The 25,066-nt window shown below is 43.6% G+C and overlaps 1 protein-coding gene across 3 annotated transcripts; it reads right to left on the minus strand.

The window, feature by feature from the left end:
- Positions 1-398: 398 nt before the first annotated feature.
- On the minus strand, positions 399-23,804 carry LOC146616857 (mitogen-activated protein kinase-binding protein 1-like). Of its 3 annotated transcripts, none has more exons than XM_085371904.1 (33): positions 23,694-23,804; positions 22,333-22,424; positions 20,223-20,285; positions 20,078-20,135; positions 18,656-18,826; positions 18,243-18,380; positions 17,825-18,007; positions 16,634-16,794; positions 16,247-16,436; positions 15,708-15,845; positions 15,425-15,615; positions 15,257-15,348; positions 15,020-15,145; positions 10,913-10,983; positions 9,706-9,827; positions 9,536-9,611; positions 9,309-9,420; positions 9,152-9,215; positions 8,891-9,001; positions 8,566-8,723; positions 8,295-8,332; positions 7,857-8,057; positions 7,637-7,770; positions 7,371-7,477; positions 6,011-6,205; positions 5,632-5,698; positions 4,982-5,137; positions 4,573-4,724; positions 3,642-4,244; positions 3,451-3,538; positions 3,166-3,248; positions 2,095-2,180; positions 399-632 (listed from the first exon to the last, which is right to left on the minus strand). In XM_085371904.1, the coding sequence occupies exons 1-33, from the start codon at positions 23,787-23,789 to the stop codon at positions 399-401; spliced, it is 4,557 nt and encodes a 1,518-aa protein (XP_085228030.1). In that variant the 5' UTR covers positions 23,790-23,804. The 3 variants fall into 3 exon arrangements, with proteins under 3 accessions (XP_085228030.1, XP_085228029.1, XP_085228028.1); XM_085371903.1 differs by having other exon boundaries at positions 3,451-3,532; positions 23,694-23,789; XM_085371902.1 differs by having other exon boundaries at positions 4,573-4,727; positions 23,694-23,789.
- Positions 23,805-25,066: the final 1,262 nt, after the last annotated feature.

A 25,066-nucleotide genomic window follows, 5' to 3' on the forward strand; every position in this document is an offset into this window, starting at 1 on the left:
TTTAATAGCAGAAAAAAATAAATAAACAAAAGTTGTGTGTATAATTAACAAAAACTGTGGCATATTTTTTAAACCCATGTGGTCTTCTAGTTTTGGACTACCTCTGCTCTTCACGTGACTTCATCACCTTTGTACCTCCAGTGTTTCCCTTTGTAACATTCACTTAGAAAAATTCAATTAGATAGTTTAAAAAATGCTCCACAGAGAAAGGAGAGCAACAGCAATGTGAAAGTAAGGCAATTAAAAAAAAAAAATATATATATATATATATATATATATATATATATATATATATATATATATATATATATATATATTCTAGACAATAATACTCAACATCCATTTTCCAAATCTTTCTCCTCCTGGTTTATGGGCCCTGCAAACATTAGTCTATCTCTTCAGGTCTTGGTGTCTAGTCTCTTTTCTACAGACTTCACCAGCAGCTCAGCGTACTGCTCCAGCAGAGCCAGGGCCTTCTCTCCGTCACAGTTTACCCCTGGGGGCCCTTCAGATTGGGGTGAGGAAGGATGAGGCAGAGAGTCCAGCTCATCCTTAACTGTAAGCAGCGCCTTGGACAGGATGCTCCTCATCTCATGTTGATCTTCACTGGTCTGTTGGCTATGTTGTAGTACCTGTTGTTAATGAACACATGCATATATAAAGTAAGTCAGCCATCCAAACTTCCAGAAATTAAAAGGAAAGCCAATGATGGAGTGAAAGTTGTAGTACCCTGAACGACCACTTGAGGCTTGCCCAAAAGCAGAGTCAAGTCTCCATGCCGTTTCATGTTAAAATACTCAACTTTACAGAAGAAATAAACATGTTTTCCACCAGATAGAAAATGATTGTAGTTCTTATAGAGCACTTTCCCTTTCATAACAAAGTGTGAATGTTTTTATAATTCACCCATTTAAAATCTGTTAAGCATTTAATATGGGCTACTTTGTAGCTACTTTGAATGGCAAAAGTAGCTACACCCATCCTGTTCACCATTTAATGTACTAAAACATACACTTTATTTGGTAAGTATATATTTTTTTAAATCTTTTTTTTTTTCACTAGGCCACCTACACATTACACCAACAGGAGCTGCTCCACCCTGGAAACCCATGAGCTATGAAGCTCCCGGCACACAGTTTTTGATGATAATGACACAGGAGTTACTGAGTCAGCAAAGTGCTTGTGGTGACTTTAACAAAATATGTGCCTCAGTACTCAGCAACCCCGCTCTATAACGCTTCCACTTTACAGTAATATCACATCATGTAGTATCTGGGAGGGAAGAAATTTCACAAGCTAACTTTTTGCATAGTGGCATCCTATTACACTACAGCATCTCGTTTAAATGTAGTAAACTCTTGAAAACTAATTTTTTTCTCACAAATGTTTGTAAAAGCAGACTGCATGGCTAGGTGTTTGATTATATACACATGTGGCAGTGGGATTGAAAACACGTGAATTCAAAAATTAAGGGTTGTGACCAATGTTATCTATATAGTGTACCTTCCAGTGTGGCTTGCTGTGTAGTTTACTGTACTAGCGTCCCATCCAAAAAGTCCCTGCTAAGATTTTGGTGAGTTAAATTCTACAATTTCCTGTGTTCATTACTCAACCCTAATCAGCAGGTATCTGGATCCATGCGTGCACACATACACTTTATTGATACTTTATTGATACCCTAACCCTTGGTTGGATAATAGATTGGGTAGCAGGCTAACCAAACTAGCATGCTAACCAAGCTAGCTAGCATTAGCTGATAACAGTTAACCCTCTTGTTTAAATGTAGTCACTTCTGACTATATTTAAAAAACAAAAACAAAGCAAAAACAACAAGGTGAAAGCCATGTTGAGAATTTTAAAATGGGTGGCTTTAAAATGCCCAGACACACATGTCTTTTATGCAGTTCATGCAGTCAACAGGCAGCCAGGGGCACACACAGATGGGCAGTGCCTTTATCTCTTCTTTCGCTTCATCAGATTATAGATGTTTGCTTTTCCCCTTTGTCTTATTCTCTCTCTGTTTCCTGCTTTCTATCAAGTTCTCCATCCACCCACCATTTTCACGCATTCATATACACAGACGCACACACTGACCGTAGTGTATAACATGACAGTTTTCCGCAGACTGCTGTGAAGGTCGGTAACAACCTGCCTACAAGTTTCCAAGGTGACTGAGCGATCTGCAGAGAGAGATAGAGAGAATGAATTTCAAGTACGGCACAGCATGCAGAAAATCAGCACCAAACCCAGAAGCACAAATAGCACAAACACAAGCGTGCGCTGTTATCGAGCGAAGTAGGAGAGCGGTAAACGTTGTGCAAAAGGTTGAAGAGCATATAAGAAAGAAAGAGGGAAAAGTTGGTATCAGAAAAGAAACAAACAGTTGAGGAGGTTGCTGCAAAAAGCTGCAGAGCTGTAACAGTGTAAACTAAGAAAACTGATTTCACAGTTTATATCATCCAGCAAAACACAGTTTCAGGTACAGAGCTGCTATCACTTAATGCCATTTAAGGTTTCTGTGTTTTTCAAATTGAAATGAAGCGAAAAGAAATTCCTGGCCTTTGAAAGGCGCTTATCATTCAGGGAACAGCCGGGAGGGAAGTATGACGAAGGGGATGGCGTTATTGTAAGATTCACCAGAGCACTTTAAAACTATTAGATACCTTTTATTTACTGAGCGAGTGAGCAATGTGAGGAAAACTCTGCACTGCCCATTAACTGAGGCTTTGTATTTGACGTCACAGCAGAGTCTAAGTAATATTCAAATTCACCTGCAAATTTCCCCAGATAATGGAAAACAGTACCTGGTGTGCAAACATGAGGCCATAACGGAAAATGTTCATCCTTTTCAGGAAGTACAAATGTGCAAATTTTATGAAAATCATCCATATTTTGATATTAGAGGGAGGCGAGAAGAGGGCTGAAGACAAAGAAGCTAAAGGAATGAAAGTAACAAAATGTAACAAATATAAATGTAACAAATGTAACAAAAAAAGCAGATATTTAAAACTTGTTGTTCTGTCATGTGTCGTCCTTGTAAAGGTCTAACTGGAAGCAGGCAGATAATATGAGACAGATAAGACTGACAGGGAGTACTGAAAAACATCAGGGGACGTAGCAACAAATAAGAGGAGGGTTGGTTAAAGAAGTCGTGGGAGGACAAACCTGGCTGTGGGCTTGATGTGTGGGCCTGTTCAGGCACCAGAGGGCACTCTTTAGCTACAGCCACCTGACCTGGCTCCTTGGCACTGGGAATAAAAGCCAGAAATGTAAGTCAGTTGCAGTGGCAGTACTAATTCTTGTATATAAGATACCCAGAACTGAACAGATACAATGAACAAATACTACTGCAGCCAACTCATATTGTGTATGAAGCAAATAACTAGCAATTTGATGTGCGACTGTTAAAAAACATCTAGCAAAGTCTTCACAAGTGATATAAAACTTCACCTCTCAGAAACTGAGTCCCTTTTCTGCTTCACAGGCATGGAACATGACAAAGAGGAATCCAAACTTAGAGACAGGTGCCTGCCTAATGCTGAAAATAACAAGATAAAATCACGTTCAAGCACACAGTTAGCCGATCGGCTCCTTAGCTCTGTGGAGACATCAAAAAGTACACGACTGGCCGGCGTTCTGACCTTGTTTGTTTAGGGGAGTAGCTCTATGGTGACATCCGGGGTCTGTTGTAGGAGTAGAAGCCCTGCGGATATTTCCAGACCAACTTGAGCTTGGCTTCACCTCCAGGCACAGGCTGCGTCGAGGGCTGAGCGGCTGCTTAGGAAGTGGGATGCGAGAAGGAGGGACGTTCTGGCTGGCTGTAGGATGAGGTGGAGTCAAGGAGGGAATGTTTGATAGTGGAAGGGAATCTTTTGACGACGCAGACGATGGGAAAATCAGGACAGGACATGAGGCGAGCACGGGAGGCTCAGTTTCTACCTCCACAGACGACCTCCTCCTCTTGGAGAAAAAGGGGGATCCTGGCGGGGTCATTATATGGATGGCATCTCCAAAAGAGGAGGACTGGTTTTTTGCCACAGAGCTAGCAGTGGCGTTCATGTAAGAGTGCTGGGGCTTGAGTTTAGGGCTCTCCCATGGAAGTGGGGACTGGGATGACTGTGGGGACCCAGAGGAGTGTGAAGAAAAGCACGAGGAAGGTCTGGGAGAGAGTTCATTGAGGAAAAGCTGCTGAGGTCTCTTGTGCAACTCCCTCTGGTCACTAGAGGGCAGAGGGGAGGAAAGAGCTGCAGAAAAAGACAGTGAGAAGATTAATATGACTAATTCTAAGAAAGTAGAATTAAATTACACGTGCTAAAGTGTTATGAACTGATTCAGAAGACTACAAAGCAGTTACTTTCAACTCATGTGGGAAAATACACTGATTAATTTGGCAAATTTCAAAGAAACTGTAAGTCGGCAATGCAAATTATGTTTAAATACACTCTTGAGGCAGATTAACTTTCTCACAGTTGCCAGCGGATGGAATTACTGTAGTTCACTGAAAAATCAGACACAAACATTACAGGAACCACAGACAAATAAATGAGTGAATTGAAACCGGATCAAACGTACAGCGCGTGGCCAAGTCCTGGGCAGAGCGCGATTTTTGGATGCACGTCGTCCTGTCCAGCAGCAGCGAAGCTTTGGGGGGAGGATTAGAAAACCTCCAGAGGTGGGACCCTGTGGTCGTCGTCTTCTGGGGTGGACTGCTTCTCTCCTGAGCCCTGCTGAGACGCGATACAGCAACTTTACCATCTGTTCACGGCACGCGTGAGTATTTTAGTCACATGACTGGCAGGAATAAAGCACAGTGAAATGTCTGCTGTTGTGCTGACATAGCCTTGTGACACAGCATCTATCCCCCCATGTTGTTCATACTGATCTTTTAGAATCATTTAGTGACTTTACGTTTCGCAGATCCGGTTTTGCCTCAAAAATGAAACCCCCATGACGCCTCTTAATGTATGTGCTTTCTTCTTACTTTGGCCCTTGAGCTTTCCCAGGGGACACGGGACTCTTATTTTCTGCGTTCCCGCTTACGCCATCTTCCATCAAGGGCCGCACTTTTGACACCGGGGGCTTAATGGAGCGGCCGCCTTGTTCCTTCCCGTTCGCTTTGGCAAACAGAAGCACGTCTCTGCGCAGAAAGGTAATACCGGGTAAGAGAAGCAGATAAGTGAGACACACATTATTCCCCTAACGTATGTGCAGATTGATATTACTCTCAGGTTTGTAAAGTCAATATGAAGCCTCATCCAGCAGTCAGTTAGCGTAAACTTTAAACAGGAGGGGGTTGCACTGCTTAAACAAGATATACCATGTGAATTAGCGAGCTTTAGATGTGCTGGTAGGTGGATTTGGAGACTTCTGCAGAGAGCCGCCTCTTTAACAGTAGCTTAGACATCATTTAGCCCCCAAAATATGAAGCTGTTTACACTTATACATCTCCACCTCCAAGAATAAAAAAAGAAAACAATTTCCTGCACAAAATCACCCGTAGAGGGTTAACAATGTGACTTTAAACTGACAGCTTGACTAGACAGGGAAAGTACACAGCGGCGTGTGAGAGTCCGCATGGGTTTGTAATTATAGCTGTTGAATCCACATTGGTCTGAAGTGGTCAGGCAGTACCGGTTATTATGTCCTCCGGCCAGGAAGCGTGAAGACATACTGAGCCTCGGGACTCTGCTCTGCTCAGCTGTGGATGGACATCAAGAAAAAACAAAAAGGAAGACAATTGAGACAGAGGCAGGAAGTAGAAGTGAGACTGAGAGGATAATAAGTGTTGACTGTGTCTGAATTTGCACGTGAGGTCATTTAAAGACGTCTGGGAAATAAAGCAATAATTCTTTTCTCCATGTCTGGAGGTGTTAGCCACAAACAGGCTATACATTAGTCATAACTAGACATCAAAAGGGTATCAATCTTCTGCCCCTGGCTCCCAACAACAAAGAGAATAAGGTTATTTCCCTAAAGCTCAAAGCACGCCTGCCTGTGTGTTCTGTGTTACCTGTAGTGCAGCCCTCCGACAGCGTCTCAAAGTTCTGCTTGAGGAAATCCGCTCGATCGCATCCGCCACTGTCCGTTATTGTCCTGAGAGCCTCGTCCATGCTCGTCACCCCTTCCCTTCGCTCCTCGTCCACCTCCTTCTCGTCGTTCTCCTCATCCGAGTTGTTCTCACTCAGATACTCTGCCTCTGCAGGATCTGAAAGCGAAAGCAAAATTAGACGCAGCAGAGACACAAGTATGACAGAGAAACCAAAGTCTTCAGTGGCCTTGATACAGCTTTTACACACAGGGAGGGGGGCAGCAGGTACTCTGTAATCCTTAAGAAATAACCAGCCTGGTAGTTTTATCTGACATTTCTCTTATCGAGCCTCGAAATAAAATAAAAATAAATAAATAAATAAAATCCATGTCTCTCTGCACGCCCAAATCCCTCTCTGCAGGTATGAGCTTCACTGTACATTGAAGAGATATTTTAAAGCTCCCCTGGACATTTTAAATCGTGATTTTAAATCCTGCGTTTGGCACACTTCAGAAAGAAAACCTGAGACTGAGCACAGGCAGGCAGAGAGTACTGCAACATGAAAAAACCTCACAACGTGAAGAAAGCTCACATTTTTTTTAGCATTATAAATATACAAAGACCTCTCAGTTATGCTGCAGTATCTGGTCTGGCCTTATGGACTGAAAAGGACGAAAGGCGATTATGAGGGCGGTCAGGAAGCCCGTTCTCTCACTCCCTTCACATTCCTGTGACTGCAGCAGCAGTTTGAGTGGTTTATGCTCATGTTATGCATTTTTCTTTTTTAGTTTTGTTACATTTAGTTTTGATGTTGGATTAGCTTAGATCAGATGTGGGGAATTAATCTCCCCAAGGGGGCGATATGAGAAACTGGGACTGTTTTTGAGGGCTGTAACAGGGATGTACACCAGGCTGGTCAGAGTGGCAGCAGTTTAGTGTTGCTGATGGTTTATGGTTAGACTTTTCCTAGTTTTCTTTTGCTTCTTGTTCCTAATTAGTTATTAAAATTTGTGGGAACTGTGTGGCTTATTTCAGTTATGTAGAATCTCTTACAGCGTGGAGATAGACATACTGGGGGTTGTAACATATTTTTAAGGTGTTTAGACTTCTTGTGTTAGTTTTTGTGTTGAAAAACTGCAAAATCTTGATGAAAGTATGTAAATAATGTATGTATGTTCTCACCAGGGCATAAGCATGAATGCATCTAAAGCAGACAGTCTCCTGTCATGTGCTACTTGCTGAAAAAGTGCAACTGTGCTTTACACAATTTTTTGGAGTTCAGAGCTTTTGCACAAAAGACTCTTTTTTTTTAATGCTGCATGCATTCAGAGTAAGACCTTACCATCCAAAATATGATCTGGGCTGGACTCGCTGCTGTCATAATCCAAAGAGCAAGCGCTGTCCTGGCTCTCGCTACGGATCCCTCGTCCTTGCATCCTGCAGTAATCGCTGATGTAATGGAATCACCGACGTGGGAGCAACGAGGAATGGGGAGGGGGGGTGCAGAAAGAGAGAAACAGCAAACTGAGAATAGAAAAGGACTTTTGTTGTCTTGCAGTGGCATTGCAATCAGTCGGGCAAAACAGTGCGTAGCAGGCAGAGGTTTACCTGTCCAGAGGACTTGTGTCGTCCTCCTTTTCCTCAGGATAGAGCACATCTGTCCCCTTGGTGTCCCTGGAAGTGTGCGAGGACAGCCAGTCGGCGTCCGGCCAGGGTTGAGGTCTCCTGGGTCTCTCTCCCATCTGCAGAAAACGGGCAGTGCAATTATACACTCACGGATCCACACAAGCAGCTTCCTATATCTCCCTTATAGACAAACAGAACGTACCACAGGCTCCTGGAGGCCGAGCGAGCTCTGCCTCTCTCTGTCATGTGGGGGGCAGCTGGGGTTTTTCTTCGGAGCAAAGGTTTCCAGTTGCGTCAGGTCCAGCATGGATTTAACCATCACTTCCAATGAGCCCATACGATGAGACCAACGCCTCCGGGGACGCTTTGAGGACTCAGGGATGACTTGGCTGACGACTCCATGCTGGGAATATACATTATACACAGCACAGTACAATTATTCACCCTTTCCATCACATTTGTTGCTATGGAAGAAACTGTATGGCATCATTAACACACAGGGATGCGGGGGTTTTTTTTCCATTTTTGTTTTCTTTAATGGAACAAAAAGCAAATACTGCATGTTAGGATGCTTTAAGTTGTGCTTTCTTAGAATAGTCCAAAATGATTTATTTTATTTAAAGTCATAACAAACATCTACCTTTGTCAGCTCCCAGTCCTGTCCTTCATCTGAGCCTCCTGTTGCAGGAAGGAGCACAATGATTACAAAGTTAATAGAGGAAGTCAGTTTAAAACAATTTTGGTTGTTTTCCAGATTCTGCTGCACTCTGCAAAGAAGCCGAATGTCAGGGCAGTGCACCAGTGGAGGATTGTCTACCTATTACTAAACCCTTTTGACCTCATTGATGTAAAAAAAAAACCAAAAGCAGTTACCGCTATGTTTATTCATGTCATCAATTATCACACAGTACCTGTGTCCTCCTCTTCGTGGCTGCTGGCGGAAGAAGAATGGGTCGCGTTGTCTTCGGGGTCATTGGCATCGTCGTTCGCCGCTCTGTCGTCCTCCTCGTGTTCACGGTCGCTGTCAGAGGACAGACCCCCCAGAGCGGGAGCGCTGTACACCTCACGCCTGGGTAACACAGCGAAAGAGTCAACAAGATGACTATTCTATCTGTGTTGCCATGTCATTATACGCGAAGGGAATACATTCGCTTGAGGTGGGCTCTTTATCATCGGCGCTGGGTTCGCGGAAAGAATGTACTCAATTAACAGGTGGAGGTGTGCTGGTGTCGTCACCTGAGACTGGAGGTTTTGCTGGGTGGTATGTTTGGGTTTTCTCTGAGCTGGTGCAGCCTCTCTCTCATGGTGATTGTCAGCTCCGGGGACAGCCTCCACACAAAGATGCAGCTGGGGGAGATAAAAGCATTAAATATTCAAGATTTCATTTCAGCTCGGAAGCATCTGCAAACACATTTCCACAGCCATTTCCTACAGCTGCAGCGGCAGAAGATTGCCTCGGCCTGGGTGCAAGGACATCTCTGAGAGGCGGTTTCTCACCTATCTCCCGATACAGAAATCAAATGCCGGCAATCGCTGGTAAACTTAATCCCAGTGACGATTTCTGCCAAACAAAAACAAGAAAAAAAAAGGCTTGTTAGCGCTCATTATGTTCTCTGTCATTGTGGTTAGATTTATTCTGTGATAGCTGCGTTACCAGAATGTCCAAACATAGTGGCCACACACTCCCCGGTGTAGAAGTCAAAGATGCTGATGGTTTTATCGGAGCAGCTGGTGGCCACGTATTGACCAGAGGGATCGATCTGAACCTGCCACACCCAACACAAAAGAGCCTTTTAGTATCTCTCTCTATATATGTGTGTGTATATATATATATACAGACAGAAAGAAAAAAGGTGTTTCAACTGTGGAGAAAAATGTTACCCTGAGCAGACTTCCATCTTCACTCAAAGATCCTTTATAGAGTTTTTTCTGTTTGCCGCTGCTGATGTTGAAAATCCTGCAGAGAGAAGGAAGAGATAAGCCCCGGCGCCTTTAAAGAACACGTTCCTAGCGAAGCTCGTGTATCTTTGAAGCCGCGTGCCCTCGCTTACCTGATGCAGCGGTCCTGACAGCCAACAGCGGCGTACTTGCAGGTGGCGTCTACGTCCATGTCGTAAAGCGTGGTCTTCCTCACCATGTGGTGAGAACGCCTGAACTCTGTTCCTTTGTCGGTCTGTGAAACAGAACAAGACAGTGTCAGGCCTGCGCTGGAGGAGGGTAGGGAAAATATCAGGGGTATTTTAGCAGAATGCATGATGTGACTTTTATTCTGAGCGTGCTGAACTCAATATAACCTGCAAAGAGAAATATGCGCAGCTTTACAGTCATTGAGCCAAGTCTCCAAAGGCTGCAGAGATCAGCTTGACTCAGGATCAATATCTGCATATTAAAAGGTGGGTATACAGCTAGTTGTTGCGTACAATAATGGAGTTGGGAAAATAGACTGAACATGTTTGGCAGTTAGAATAGGTCAAGGTTTAGACCACAGAGAATCAGCTTTTGTGCATCACTACCATCATCATCATCATCATCATATAGACATAGTCAGAAAAGGGTACTCTTTGCAGCTCATCCTTGAAAACGGCACAGAAGAAGCTCATTTCTGCTCTGCCGGAGCACAAACCTGTCACAACAACTTTCTAAAATGAGCACTCCATAAATGTCTGTACGCCAAAGAGAAGGTTCACTTTAGACTAACAAGCCCTTGTTTACTGCGCTCCGGAAAAAACAAAACAAAAAAACAACTTAATGTTCTGAGTCACTGCAGTGGCCTAAATCCCGTCTCAAGTTTATGAAAAATGCTGTAAGTGGCCTGCTAACCCAGAAGCAATTCCAGAGCAAAAGAATGTCGCCTCCTTTTTTTTCCTCTCTTTTTTTGTATTTCATAGTTATACAACTTGTAGCACAAACGCTCCTTTTGTGGTCTGTGCTCTAGAATTGCTAAACAGATTGTGTTACCATTGTGCCAATAAGTGTGACCTAAATGAGAGGAATTAATGAAAAAAAATAAGTCAAATGCAATGAAGCTCTTTGTGGCCAGAATTAGTTATTCAGAAGAATATCGCAGGCAGTACTTTGATGAAGTCAGAATAGCTGGTTCACTGTTTCCAGTCTACAATGAGGTGGCTGTTTCCTACCTTGTTAGCATTTAGCAGCCTGCATATACATTAGCTTTAACATTGGCGTTTGGCAGGAGTTTTTTGTGTCACTCATGCTTTTGCGTGTGTTTGTTGGGTAATATCCAACATCTGATGTTACCTTGTGGGCTGTGCGGAAATAGATGCTCTTGTCTGCCCCACAGCTGATCATTCTCACCTTGTTGTCATTGGCTAAAGAACAAAAAACAAAAGCATTTAGTCATCGTGTCTTCATGCACGTTCAATCATCCAGGCAAGGAAATCCCAGAAAGTGGATTCTGTTCATCTAGACGGAACGTTTTCAGTAGGAGAAATGATTTGTGCGTGAAAAGTGTGAGAGGATTACCCTGCCCTCAACACCGACCAAGTGTGTCATTGTTGAGGGCAGAAACATGGTGGCGCCGTGGGTTCCCCAGTTTCACCCACTGTGGCCGATTTGTATATGGAGGAAGCAGAAAAGAGGACTCTACCATCCTACCCTGGGACACCACCGAGTAATCGGTTCACATATGTGGATAACACCTGGGTGAAAATCAAATCTCAGGATGTCCCACAATTCAGTGATCACATTAACTCAGTGAACAAACACATCCAGTTCACCAGGGAGGGTGTAAAAAATGACAGGTTAGCTTTCCTAGACTGTGAAATTCCTATCAGTAATGGACAACATTTGAAAGTCAATGGAAACAACCTCTAGCCAGGCGGATGGCAGAACACAGGCCAGGACTCCACAGTCTATTTACATCTACAGGCCAGTGGCCGCTCTGTCAGTGGACAGGGAGGAACAGTAGTGGGGAGTCAAGGAGGCTATTTACGTGAAAAAGGAACGGCCATCTGTGAACTGAGGGGGCCTAAGGGTACATTGTTCACTATTTTACAGTGCTGTGATTACAGCTATACCCCAACTCTCTGTGAATAGCACTCATGGAGATTGATCAATGGTCGTGACAATTTGCATGTTAATGATCATGAAACTGACCTCACAGCCCATTGTTAGTCAGTGGTGCTGGTGTCAGTCATTATGCAAATGTAGTGTTTATGAGGTTGGAGAAGCCTGCAGACAGCTAAGACTGAGAAGCCACATGAGCGATGCAATGTTTCTGCCACTGAAAATGCGACATCCAGATGAACGTTCCAGGATTTAGTCATCTTTTCATTCAAAAAATTGAAACCTGACCACAGAGACACCCAATCCAATCCCTCTCTCAGCAGCAAGACATCTCCCCCCCTCCCCTCTTCCCAAACATCTCCCAGTGTCACAGTGGATCAGGTCAGGAGACAACTGAGGAAGCTTCGCCCCAGAAAGGCAGCAGGCCCAGACAAGGTGTGTCCTAGGATGCTAAAGGCGTGTGCTGCTGAACTTGGGGAGCCGCTACAACGAGTCTTCAACCTCAGTCTGCGACTGGGGAGAGTGCCCGCCCTATGGAAGACATCCTGCATCGTCCCGGTCCCCAAAAAGAACCGGCCCAATGAGCTGAATGACTTCCGACCGGTGGCACTGACGTCACATCTTATGAAGACTCTAGAGCGGCTCTTCCTCATCCTCCTCCGACCACAGGTACAACATGCCCAGGACCCACTACAGTTTGCATACAAGGCGGGTGTCGGAGTGGAGGATGCCATCCTGTACCTCCTACACAGAGCCCACTCACACCTGGATGGGGGAAAAGGCACGGTCAGGATCCTGTTTCTTGACTTTTCCAGTGCCTTTAATACCATCCGGCCCTGTATGCTTCAAGAAAAACTGAACAGGATGGAGGTGGACCCCTGCCTGGTGGCTTGGATCTCCGACTACCTCACCGACAGACCACAGTACGTCAGGCTGAAGGACATCACGTCTGACACTGTGGTCAGCAGCACAGGAGCACCACAGGGAACTGTGCTGTCCCCTCTTCTCTTCACCCTGTACACCTCTGACTTCTGCTACAACTCTGAATTATGCCACATTCAGAAGTTTGCAGACGACACGGCCATCATGGGGTGTATCTGGGATGATCAGGAAGAGGAGTACAGAAGTCTGGTGAGGAACTTTGTCGCATGGAGTCACACAAACCACCTGCAACTCAACACCTCAAAGACTAAGGAACTGGTTGTGGACTTCGGGAGGTCTAGAGCAGGTCCACTGCCGGTTCAGATAGAGGGGGAGGAGGTGGAGGTGGTCAACAAGTACAAGTACCTCGGGCTGTGGGTGGACAATAAACTGGACTGGTCATGCAACACAGAGCACCTGTATAAAAAAGCCCAAAGCCGACTGTACTTCCTCAGGAGGCTGAGGTCTTTTAACATCTGCAGGAAGCTCCTGAGGATGTTTTACCAGTCGGTGGTTGCTGGAGTACTTTTCTATGCTGTGGTGTGCTGGGGGAGCAGCACAGCAAAGAAGGACTCATCCAGGCTGGAGAAACTGATCAGGAGGGCTAGCTCTGTGGTCGGCATGAAGCTGGACACTCTGGTGACAGTGGCAGAGAAAAGGACATTAAAGAAACTGATGGACATTATGGACAATGCCAGACATCCTCTGCACACGGCCATAAACAACCAGAAGAGTCTGTTCAGTGACAGGTTGCTTCTCCCAAAGACAAGAACTAACAGACTTAAAAACTCCTTTGTCCCACACGCCATCAGACTGTTTAACTCCTCCCTGGAGGGGAGAGGGAGGGGAAACAGGAGGACAAAGGAGGGGGGAACAACTAAGCTGTAGTGCCTCTGCACCTCACTGTACAATACCTTTTGTGCAATACTTTTGTAAATAGTCAACAGTGCAATAGACTCAATACTTGAAATGTGCAATTCACTTGTATTTTTATTTTTATTCCTATTTATTCTATTTATCCCCTTCGTATATTTTATTTATATTGTCTCTGTATTTATATATATGTGTGTGTGTATAACTCTGTAACTTCTGTCGGTGCTGTGCTTTTTTGGAAATCGAATTTCCCAGAGGAACCCACCCGAGGGATTAATAAAGTTCTATCTTATCTTATCTTATCTTACCCCAATATTATACAGCAGCTTATTATACAATTACACTTTGACCTTTTTAGTATGAAACTTACTTTTATGTTACCAAGATAAGGTTTTGCATGTTGTTTAAGAAGTTAGCTGGTTAGCTGAGCAATCTTGTCTGTTGCAAAATGGATACAAAGCTAAAGCTGATATCCCTGCACTTCCACGTAAATAATGCAGAACTAGAGACGGAAATTTAAGCTATATGGACAAAATCACCTAAACATTACACCCACAGGAGCTGCTCCACCATGGAGACCCATGTCATAAAGCTCGGAGCACACAGTTCTTGTGCTGATGTTAATGCCAGAAGAGGTTTGGAGCTCTGCAGTTATTGAGTTAGCTTAGTGTTCTGGCATCTTCTATGCAATACGTGCTGCTACACTGGGCAACCCCGCTCTGTATCTTTAAGTGGTGTTTAGGGGTGAGAGCCGCTGTGGTTTCTAAACCACTTTGCAGTAATACCACTAATACACACATTTTTTTTGACTTGCTGCAGTGGTGGCATCCCATTAAAGTACCAGTTTAAAATGACCCGCTCTTTCATAAATGTTTTTGAAAGCAGGTTAATGGGACTGAAAAAAAATCTTTGAATTTCAAAGATGAAGAGGTGTGGCCCAGTACTTTTTGTCCATACGGTGCATAACTCGTCATTTCTTTCTCTACATGGAAAACAGCTGTAGGCCAAATACTTATCCTTTTTCTGCCCACTGACTCATCATTTGCAGACATGACCACCATGCAGAAATACACCAGAGGAACTCAAACCCAGCTAGACTCATCCCTAGGGCAGCATTTCTGCAGTTCAGCTTCTTCCAGCATGAAGTAATTGGTAGCTTAAAAGCTAAGCTTTCAAAGTAGTTTGCCCCCAAACTGCCTATTTTATATTAACCCACTATTATCAGTAAAAGAATTTTACAGTTCATGAAAAAGTCCAGAGACAGTAGATTAGTGCCTCTTCAAAAATCTACATTTGAAACCGTGACAGTAAGTGGTGCAAACATTTCATATCGGCTGAAGAAGAGAAAGCAAAGTGCAACTGAAAGGCTTTGCTCAAGCAACCAAAACTCCACCTGAATACACACGTAACCGTCATTTATTATTGAAACAAGTCGTGCGGCGTGTGAAATAAAAGAGGGACTTTGTGTGGGGCTGAGCGGAGATGAAAGCGTCGGATTAAGGAAAGATTAGCCGTCAGATGTTGACAGCTTCTCAAGTGTCTCACCAGCAAAGCGGACGGCTGTTATGGATGAAGAGTGTTCGTCGAGTGTTTGCACCAGACTGTAGTCGTCTTCTGCATCCAAGACGTGGATCAGACGATCCCTGCTGGCTGTGGCCAGCAGCTTCAGCCCTGAGAGAAATCAGACCACATAATCACCTACTGTATTCACAGCCAATGTGCAAATATTCTCCAAGCGTGTCATCATTATAGTAACTAATACAGTCTCACACACACACTGACCTGTTTCTGGTTTACTGTATTCGAGGCTGAGGATCTCAGCATCATGGGCTTCCACCTTAAGAATCTCCTTCATGCTGCTGAGGTCATGAACCCTGCAGAATATCACAGTTTTAGGACAGAGGTCACGTCAGTCTGTCATCAGCCTCAGCCTTAGTCTTCTAGTCCTACCTCAGCATGCCATTGCGATCTCCAGATGCCAGGTGTTTGCCGTCTGGGCTGACACAGATGGTCCTGATGCCCATCCTGGTTTCCGCTGTCTGTCCATCCCCCGACTTGACCTCTGAATTCGCACTTGTTACACACTCTGAATCCAGCAAGGTGCTGGTGTTCCCGTCGATGTAGATTATATTCAAAAGATCCTTTATAGAAATGAGGGAGACAGAAAGTAACTCTTCACAGCTGTACTTGAAACACAGCTGAAGAGAATACGGATCTTGGAAGTCAACCTCACTTGGCTCAGGATGTTTGGAGAATGAGTTTGTGTCCAGTCGTCCATGCGCCACACTCTCACGGTGTTATCAGCTGAACTAGTGAGGAATGCGCCTGATGACAAACCAGAAGCCACTTCTTCTGGAACATCTGGAAACACCTGGGGAGTAGTGACAAAAGGAGGAGGTTCAGTTAATAATAAACTAGATGAGGGTAAAAAAAAGCACGATTTTAAGAAACAATTAATGCTGTAAGTTAGATTTCTAGAAATGCAGTTTCACTATGCTGTGAATTGTCTTACATCGACTGTTATCACCAGTTTCAAGCTGCCAAATTCTGATGCACAATGTTCAGTACAACAGCACAACAGCTCCAAGTTTCCCAGTTTTGTTCGTGTAATGATCCCCAATGTGCCGCAAATTACTAACCGAATCAATAGGTAGAATCCAATCTGTTGTACTGCTGTAATCCTATTGAGCCAGGAGGCTTGAGGAAACACACTGAACATCTCACAGCTTTTAAAGAGGTTATATAAATTCACTTCCTCCTGCATGCATTTACCTCCAGGTCCCAGACACAGGCGGGATGAAAGAGGGCAGAGTGCACCTTCCCCACCCGCTGCACATCTCTCACGTCCCACACATACAGGCTGTGGTCATTATATACACAGCTGAGCCGGCAGCTGACGGGGTCATAGGTAACGGCAACGGTGTCTGGGTAACGGGCATCCGCTGTGGCGTTGAACAGATGACTGTGGGAATGAAAGGTTGGGACAACAGGAATAGATGTTTTCTTTGTAAAAATCCGACATCCTCGAGAATAAAAAACATTTAGACGAGACTCGGGCTTGCACTGCTTGAGACAGAAAGCTCTATTAATAGAGCTCACTTGATCCTGCAGTGGATCAGTGCTAAAGAAAGGCCGAGTTATTCCTGAGCTCTTCCTCACCTGGCCTCAGTCATGGAGGAGATGTCAGAGCCGAGGGGGTGCGGCCACGGCAGCGTGCACACAAAGTGCAAGTCAGCGGGTCTGAAGGCTCGCACCGTTCCATCGGCACAGCCGCAGAAGATCATGTGTTCAGACAGAGAGAGCGACTGAGCCAGCCCGGTCTGCACGGAAAGACACATGCCAGATAATCAGCTCACAAGTCATAGCTTCATAGTCTTTCTGAGAAAATGGTAAACATTTATATTCATTCAAGTCTGAAAAATTAAGCTAATTATGCTCCTGCAGATAATATTACATCATTGCTTTGGCTGAGTCCTCTGCAAAGGTTACGGAGGAGTAGAAAAGCAGCCCCGTTGGAGCTTTTCCAAACACATCCTGTACCTGTCCTTGCTTCTAAATCTTCTAAGATCCTCTTCACCCGTTCAATAAACACGTATGGTTACTGACCTAAGGCATTTGTGCCTGTACTGTACTCAAATAATAACTAAATGAACATGCATGTTAGTGCTGAATGAGGCCAATACCACATAAAGAACAAATATGTTACATTCAGCTACCATTTAATAAAAATGAACAGTAGTGACAGTTAAGAGTAGAGCATTGTTTCACAATATTTTGCTTGGCGATACTGTAAAGATTCAGGAGAGCAAATATCATCATTTTTATTAAGTAAGTTAAAATACTCGAACAAGAGGGCTCATGTCCTACACCACTGACTGACTGCAACAACTCTCAGAGAGGCTGTCGGAGGTCTGCAAGTAACTGCTGTCTAATCTATAAATGCAGGTTGCAGATTGCCAACATGCTGGCATCAGTCTGAACGAGTCTTTGTTAATAAACACAACATGAGGGAAGTCGACTCAACAGATTTGAATTCGGTGATTTATCACAGCTTGACCCCGTTCAATTCATCTTGTGGCAGGTTTTAGTCAAAGTGTTGGTACTTGACAATATAATTTTGCAGCAAAAAATTACATAAATCCAAATAATTTAAGTATGATTACTTTATCTTATTAGATAAAACAAATACTGACAAAATTTTAATTTGAGATTTATGAATATCTCATTCATTTTGTTTTGTTTTCTTATATGTCACAAAATGTTAAAAATCACATTGATCATATAGTGGGGGTGTCTGGTTAGTCCCACCTCTACCTTTCACCTGCAGACAGCCCCTCCCCTCTCACTCACCCGAAGGTCCACCCACTTGTCCAGCATCCTCTTGCTGTTAAACTCACACAGCAGGCCAGAGGAAGTAATGCAGAAAGTGGAGTCTGATTTAGAGCCACGTCCACAAGCTACATCACAGAAGAAATTGTTCCTCAGCTCTCCCAGCAGCCCGGAGCGGCCCAGCAGAGGCACAGGAGCGCTGGCCTACATAGCACAGAGAGGTGATGGTTAGCCGATAAAGCTCCAACTGAAGGAGTTAAAGCGCTTCCCTGAAATGTTGCATGTGTGCTGCTGAAAATTAATAATCCCTGGGTCTCACAAATGTATTTGCATAATGTAAGAGTGCACTAAAGTTATTCAGTTATGCAAAAATAAAGCAGAAGTAAAAGGTAGGGAAATAACTCCAGGCAGTAATAAAAGATAGGAAAGCCTCTCATACCTTGTTGGCCTTGCAGTGATCCAGATACCAGAACTTGACATGCCTGTTCCCCACTGTGACAAAGTAGGAGCTGTCCTCGGAGAAAGACACACCTTTCACCTTACTGGACACCTTGTTAGCGGCCACTATTACATCTTTCTGCAAAGAACAACACATTCGAAAGAGATCACACAACTAAAACACAATAGGACTCGCTGCTCAACAGTGTAACATCACATTCACTACGTGGTTTTAGACATTTTCACTACTTTAAAGTTATTTTTTCATTTAGAGTTTGAAAAAATTGAGCTTAAAAATTGCCAGTCATCAGACATTAAACCATCATTGTCCTGATTAAAGCAGTCAGGAGAACGGAAGAAGGTGTAAAAGCACAAGTAGGATTTGAGCTTTAGAAACTTTCAAGGGAGACAAACCTTCCACGCCCAGACGTTGACCATCATGTCATGTTGATTTCCTACACTGACTATGTATTTGCCATTGGGGGAGAAAGCCACACAGGAGACGCCGTACTTGTGCTTCTGGAGCTCGGCCACTTGCTTCCGTTCTGCCACGTCCCATACCCTCACCGCCGGTAGGTGACCGCTCTGATGAGAAAAAAAAATGGTAAGGGGGGGAGGAGTCGACGTTTAAAAACAATGTTAGGTTGTTAGTAAGATGGCGAACACTCCTCCATTCATACACTAAAGGGTCTTAATGTTTTCGTCGACTGAAACAGGCTCCGCTCAGGAGTCACCTGTCATTCCTGTCTGTCCATCTCTCTAGAAGATCATCCTCTCTCTGTCCTCTGATTGTCTACTTGTCCCTTGACCTGCTCACATTATTCCCTCCTGGGGATCGAAAGTTCAGCAGACTATTTGTGTAGTCTCCTATTATAATATGGTAAAAGGACCTTTCAAAGGTCAGAGTTATTAGGTCCAAAAGAAATAGTGTGACATTCAACTGAAGACAGAGCTGCATACAAAAGACACACAAGAAGAGGAGGACAAAACAGCCTGCACATCCGCTGTCAGCCTGCCCCTGTATGTAAATGAGCTACTGTTTGATGAATGAGTGTGTGTGTGTGAGGGACATTTCTTATCAGATCACTCACTCGGGCATATCTTTTACTCCTCCTTTTAAAGGGCCTGTGGGAAAACATCTAATACAGCTGTGATGCGCTCAGCTTTGATCACCGAGCACAGCGGGTTAAAAAGAGGGCTCTAATATTTCTCCACCACATCCACTACGATCTCTAACCAGTTTTAATTACTCAAAGTATTCTAACGTTGGGAATTTAGCACATGGTTCCCTTTGAATTCCAGGAGAATCCAGGAGAACAGCCTATCCTCAAGTCTATTTGGGCTTTTGAACTTTGGTCTTTGTCGTCATGGCAACTGCTGCCTGCCCATCCACTTATGCAGAGAAGTCTTTAATCGGCTTTGATTGGCCGGGGAGGATTAAGATAGCGTGTTGTGTCGAGGCCCGCGTTGTAACTACAACAAAACCGATTCAAGATGCTTGACTGAAAAGACACATTACGCTGTGACACGACAGAACAAGGCCCTCTAAAGAGGAGAGGCTGCAAACACAGAGCTCTGCAGCAAGCCTCCATCCTGCTGGGGTGTCCGCAGCACAGCGCGCTAACTCCTTCTTATACTGTGGATAACTGAAGACGCGAACAAGCTAATTCTCTGGATTCTGCAGTAAATCTGAATTACTACAAACACCAGTCCTACTGTGATGTTCACTTGACACAGCAAAAACCGAAGAAAGCTAAACAGAAGACGAGAGGACAGACGCAAGTTTGAGTTTACCCGCAGAGACAAAGTGAGAAAAGTGAGGGTGATGAAACTCACCTCTCCTGTCACCAAGTGTTTGCCGTCAGGGGAAAAAGACAGAGCTGTGATGGTTTTCCTGTGAGAGGGACAGAGGATAACATCACAGCATGATTAGTTCAGTGCTGCTCTGCTTCAGTGAAGACTGTACTCGTGGGTGACTCACCTTGAAGTGTTGATAATGTGGTGCTGCCTGTTCTTTTTGGGGTTCAGTAAGACTACCACACACCTACAAAAGGAAACCAAGAAATGCAGTAATGCATATTAATGTCTGATATGGAAACAGGTCGAGAAACGATGCACATACTTAAGGAAAATGGCCATTTTATGTTAATAAATTAATGACAGAGTTTATAGGTGCAAATGTTTAAACATTCAAACTGTGCAACTCCAAAGAAAGCCTGATGCTAATGGCTGAATTTTATCTGGAAGTTTTTCCTTGGTGGTAACAGCGAGAAGTAGAAACACACTGTAAACATTGGTGCTGTTAATGTTCTAGGAAAGCATTAAATAATTGACATGTGTAGTGATTGCGAAAAAAACAACTAATCATGTGCAGAAATGAATTTATGAAACTTACAAATGACCAAAAGATCAGCTGGATAACTTCTAATTCCTCTTTATTTTTATTTAATTTTACCCCACAACACAAAAATAACCCCAATAAATCATCAATATTTTCTGGTTTAAATCAGCTGTGTGTGTTGTGGTCAAAACTCTGCATTCATGATTTATCATTTTCTTTTTGTGTGAAACATACAGATGAAGTCAGGAGCTTGCGCACACTCATCGTGGGCATGGACGAATGATGATTTTAGGCTTTTAATGATTCCTTTGAACTGTAAATACAAGTTGTTTCGATGTGTCACCACTTTGCAGAGTGAAGTGAGTTTTACATTACTCCAAAATCGACACCTTCAAGCTCGGCTGAAGTTTGCAGCTGCCAACATGCATGACCAAAAGGCCTTGGAGTAATATTTTACAGTCAGAAGAGACAAAAATTGAGCCATTTGGCAACAATGACAAGGGGTATGCCTTTCCGGAGTAAAGGTCAAACCTAAGCACAATGCACCTCCTGTGAAGCAGGGTGGTGGTAGCATCATGCTCTGGGGTCGTTTTGTAGTTGTACATTGCACCAGTTGGATATATTAATGAAGAAGGAGAACTACCTCCAAAATTTTCAGCTTCACCATAAATCAAAAGCTAGACGACTGAAACTTGGAGATGACTGGGTGTTCCTACAAAAACGAAATGAATAGGAACACAAGCGCGCACACACATTTTAAAACTTGGGTTGGGAAAGTGCACAAGATTTTCCGTCCTTAGTCTAGTTTTCAAAATACAGAATAACTTCCTTAGAGGGAACATTCAGAAAGAAGATTACACTACATTACATGAAAAATGAAAGCACGACTAGACATAACGTGAGTCATTTTTAGTCTATACTATATATTTCATCATATACTTTTCCATATTGAAATAACGGACGCATAATATTGTTACCTATTAATTCAAAATCCTTTTTGCATCCTAGCTCGTGAGCAGAACTTAGATCAGCATTGGACCTGCTAGTGAACTGCACCGTGCCAGGAAACCTGGTACAGAGCAGCCTGCACAGATTTAAACTGAGACAGCAGGTGGGTTGCCAGATTGTGCACCATTTAGTACAACGATGAGCAGAACCATTTGTGCAAAGACGTGCCCATGCATGCCTCACACAGACACACACACACCCTTACACTCCTTTACACGTTGTTGCAATACTGCTCTAATTCTCCTCGTTTTTCCCCTTTGACCGCTGGCCTTCTTAATATTAATACAGCTTTGTTGGAAGGTTCCAGAACAAAATCAGCTCAAGTGCACAGATTTTGTTGCGACCTGGCAGGACCCTCTCTGCTTGTTTTTAAACACTGCTTTCACCCACTCCGAGGCCAACCCCCCCAGTATCACCACTGCAGATCTAAACCATCCAGCATAACCATCCTCATTTTTATATTCTATGCTGATTAAAGCTATAGCAGCAAGAATTAATAATACTGCACAACAAGCTATCACTGTGCCAGAGACAGCCTCCCCAAGGATGGGATAAAGAAAAAAAACCAACACAGAGCTCCAGTCCTCTGAGATGATGCAGAGATAACACACACGCAGAAATTTGCACACTAAACATCCGCATGAGGTAGATATGATAAGGCAGCTGGGAGCGAGCAAAGTGCTGATAAGTCAAAGGTCAGATTAGGAAGATAACAACGCATAAACAGTCTCTCTCATCTCACCCTGCAGGATAGGCCACAAGTCCAGATCGAGGGTCGCAGGCCAGAGCGCTGTTTCCTGAAGAGGTGATGCCCAACACTTTTTCCAGAGTCACCTGTAGAGAGACAACACAGGGCGGGTTTGGTTTTCAGGAATTCATCATAATTAGAAAAGAAAAATAAAATAGTGGAGGCTGACAGAAGAATAGAGAGAGAAGTCAGTAAAGACACAAGTAAATGTGCTGTTTGTGTACAACATTCTGGCATCTTATGTATTAAAAAGCAGCCTTTCCTGGCAGTTTCAAGATTCAGGCTGTCAAATCTGAAAAGTATTGATCACCGTTATTGTCTTTATTGCACACCTGCACAAACTCTGTGATAAACGAGCAGACTCTGAGCTGCTGATGTGCAGCACCAAGCGTGTCTTTGATTGATACGTGTCCAACAACAGGCTCGAGACAGAAAACTGTTGTCGTTTTATCTTTTGGGTGTTTGAGGCGTAAAAAAAAAAAGAAAAAAGAAAAAGATCTCAAAGACAAAGTGAGGATGTGACAGCTGGCTTGGCTGCCTGTCTGTGTCTGCCTTGGGAATTAGAAACCAACTGCTGGCATCATTGATTAGTCTGAGTGAACATATGAATGTAGCCGAGCCTCAGTGTCCTACTAACAAAAGTGCAATAATAACATCAGCAAACAATAAAAAGAATCATAACAAATGCTTTCTAAGAACTCTAAATTAAAATTTTTTGTTTTTTTTTAACTGACCAGTGTTAATAGATCATTTATAAGCAATTAATAAGCCAACCTTTTGGGTTGCCAGGTTATCAAAATGTCAATTTTGCCACTGTTTAAACATCACATTTGGCAGTAAATCAGCTATTAAATCGTGAATGCTTGCTTAATATAGGTGTTCCCAGTCCAGACACTGCAATATCTTCATTTTAATAAACAACGCCAGCTGTTCTCATAATGATTTATCACTACTCTGCCAACAGGTCGCAATAGCTGTTTTAATAATAATAAATGAGCGCCTATCTCTCAGTTTTCCACCCTGTAACGCGTGACTTGTTACAACCTGTGCATCAATAAATTGCACAAAAATACAGGATGCGGTAAAAACAATAAAACCGACAGCTCATATATGGAGGCCGATGTTTAATTTCTTTTTTGGTGAATACAATAAACATGAATTTTATGGCAGTTGTTTCATGGTTCAGGTTTTACAGGGTTAAGCAGGTGAAACGTTTGTACCTTAGATTTCCAATAATTACAGTAAAGTATCTCAGATCAGATTTTAGCTCCAGGTAAGCCTGCAGCACTAACAGGTCTGCAGCGGGACGCTTCTTCTGTCCGGCTGTTCTACTCACACATCAGAAGTTTTCGTACCTTGCTGGTGAGATTTTCTTTGCAGTTCTTTCCGGTGGATGGAGAACGCAGAAACTTCCTAATGCGACTTTTAATGGTGAATCCATCGCCCGGCATTTTTCTTAGCTTGGCAGCCCGGAGGCACGGCTCTGAGGGCTGCTGACCATCCACTGTGGCAATCCACGGACTGACGGAGTGTGGCGCGCACACGGGCTGGAGAAGAAGAAGCGAAGGGGAGCGCGTAATGATCCTGCTCCCAGGACTAAAACCTTCCGGCTGCAGAGCTTTACAAAGTGTGACAGAACTCCTGCAGCAGCCGGTGGGACATGTGGAGGCTAATCTCTCGAGTAAGTTCGCTGTTCTCTTCTTCTGTCGTTGCAGGTTCTCGTCTGAGCGCTGCGTTTGCAATGACAGGAGGAGACGGAGTCGCCGCTCAGCTCTTCGCTTGTTCCCGTGTGCCAGTGTGACATCACTGGTTTAATCTGAACTGGTCCCATTCAGTGATTACATCAGCTTTTGCGCCTGATTTAATGGGATTAGAGAGACCGGTGCAGGGGACGTTTTGGGGAGCCACCAAAGAATTTATTAGGCTGCTGATTAGCAGACAGAGGTTCACTTATCTGGAAGTTCACTCGTAGTGAATGGGACTGTTTGCTTAAGTTAAAGCAATTTAGGTTTTGATTGTGTCTTTTTTTGAACACATTGACTCACGTTGTCTTGCACGAAGGCGATAATTAGTGCGTGTTAAGGAACCCATCCATTTGAATGAGATTTCAATTATGAAATGTCTTCGTGGAAGATCTGCATTCAAACCACATCCTTTCAGAGCACACTGCACTTATTTTTGCCAACCTACTGGGTTTATTTATAGGTCTTCTCAGCAGACCTTTATAGTCAATTATTATTTTTGGTAACAAATAGCTAGTAATACTAACAGTGAGCTATATTCTGTTACAGCTTAAGTGAATCTGAAGACTTTTGGTATAAAATAGTGCTTCACAAACAAAAACAAACACAATTTTGTGATTACTACCAAACTACCACCACAAATGTGCTGTTCCAACTGATGATTGGATGATCGGCCATTTAAGTGTTCTAATTCACCTTAGTTTAAAATTATATCTTGAAGGTTGATATCAACAAACTCACCTGCCAATAAAACACAGCCAACTGCACCATACAGTATTGTAAAATACCATATTTATAATTAACTAGTTACCAGAAATGTGTACCTTAGTTGTGTACCTGGGCCCTTAAAAAAGAGGAACGCACCGGCCAGCTCGGCTGCACCAAGAGGCCACAAAGACTGCAGGAGATGACTGAAGTGCATGATGACAGAATTATTTCCATGGTTACAAAAGCCAATTTCACAACATCTCACAAAGTCAAGAATA

This window comes from Diplotaxodon limnothrissa, linkage group LG15 (genome assembly GCF_057381915.1).
Source record: "Diplotaxodon limnothrissa isolate DT_005_m linkage group LG15, D_limnothrissa_male_GT1.1, whole genome shotgun sequence".
NCBI lineage: Eukaryota > Metazoa > Chordata > Actinopteri > Cichliformes > Cichlidae > Diplotaxodon > Diplotaxodon limnothrissa.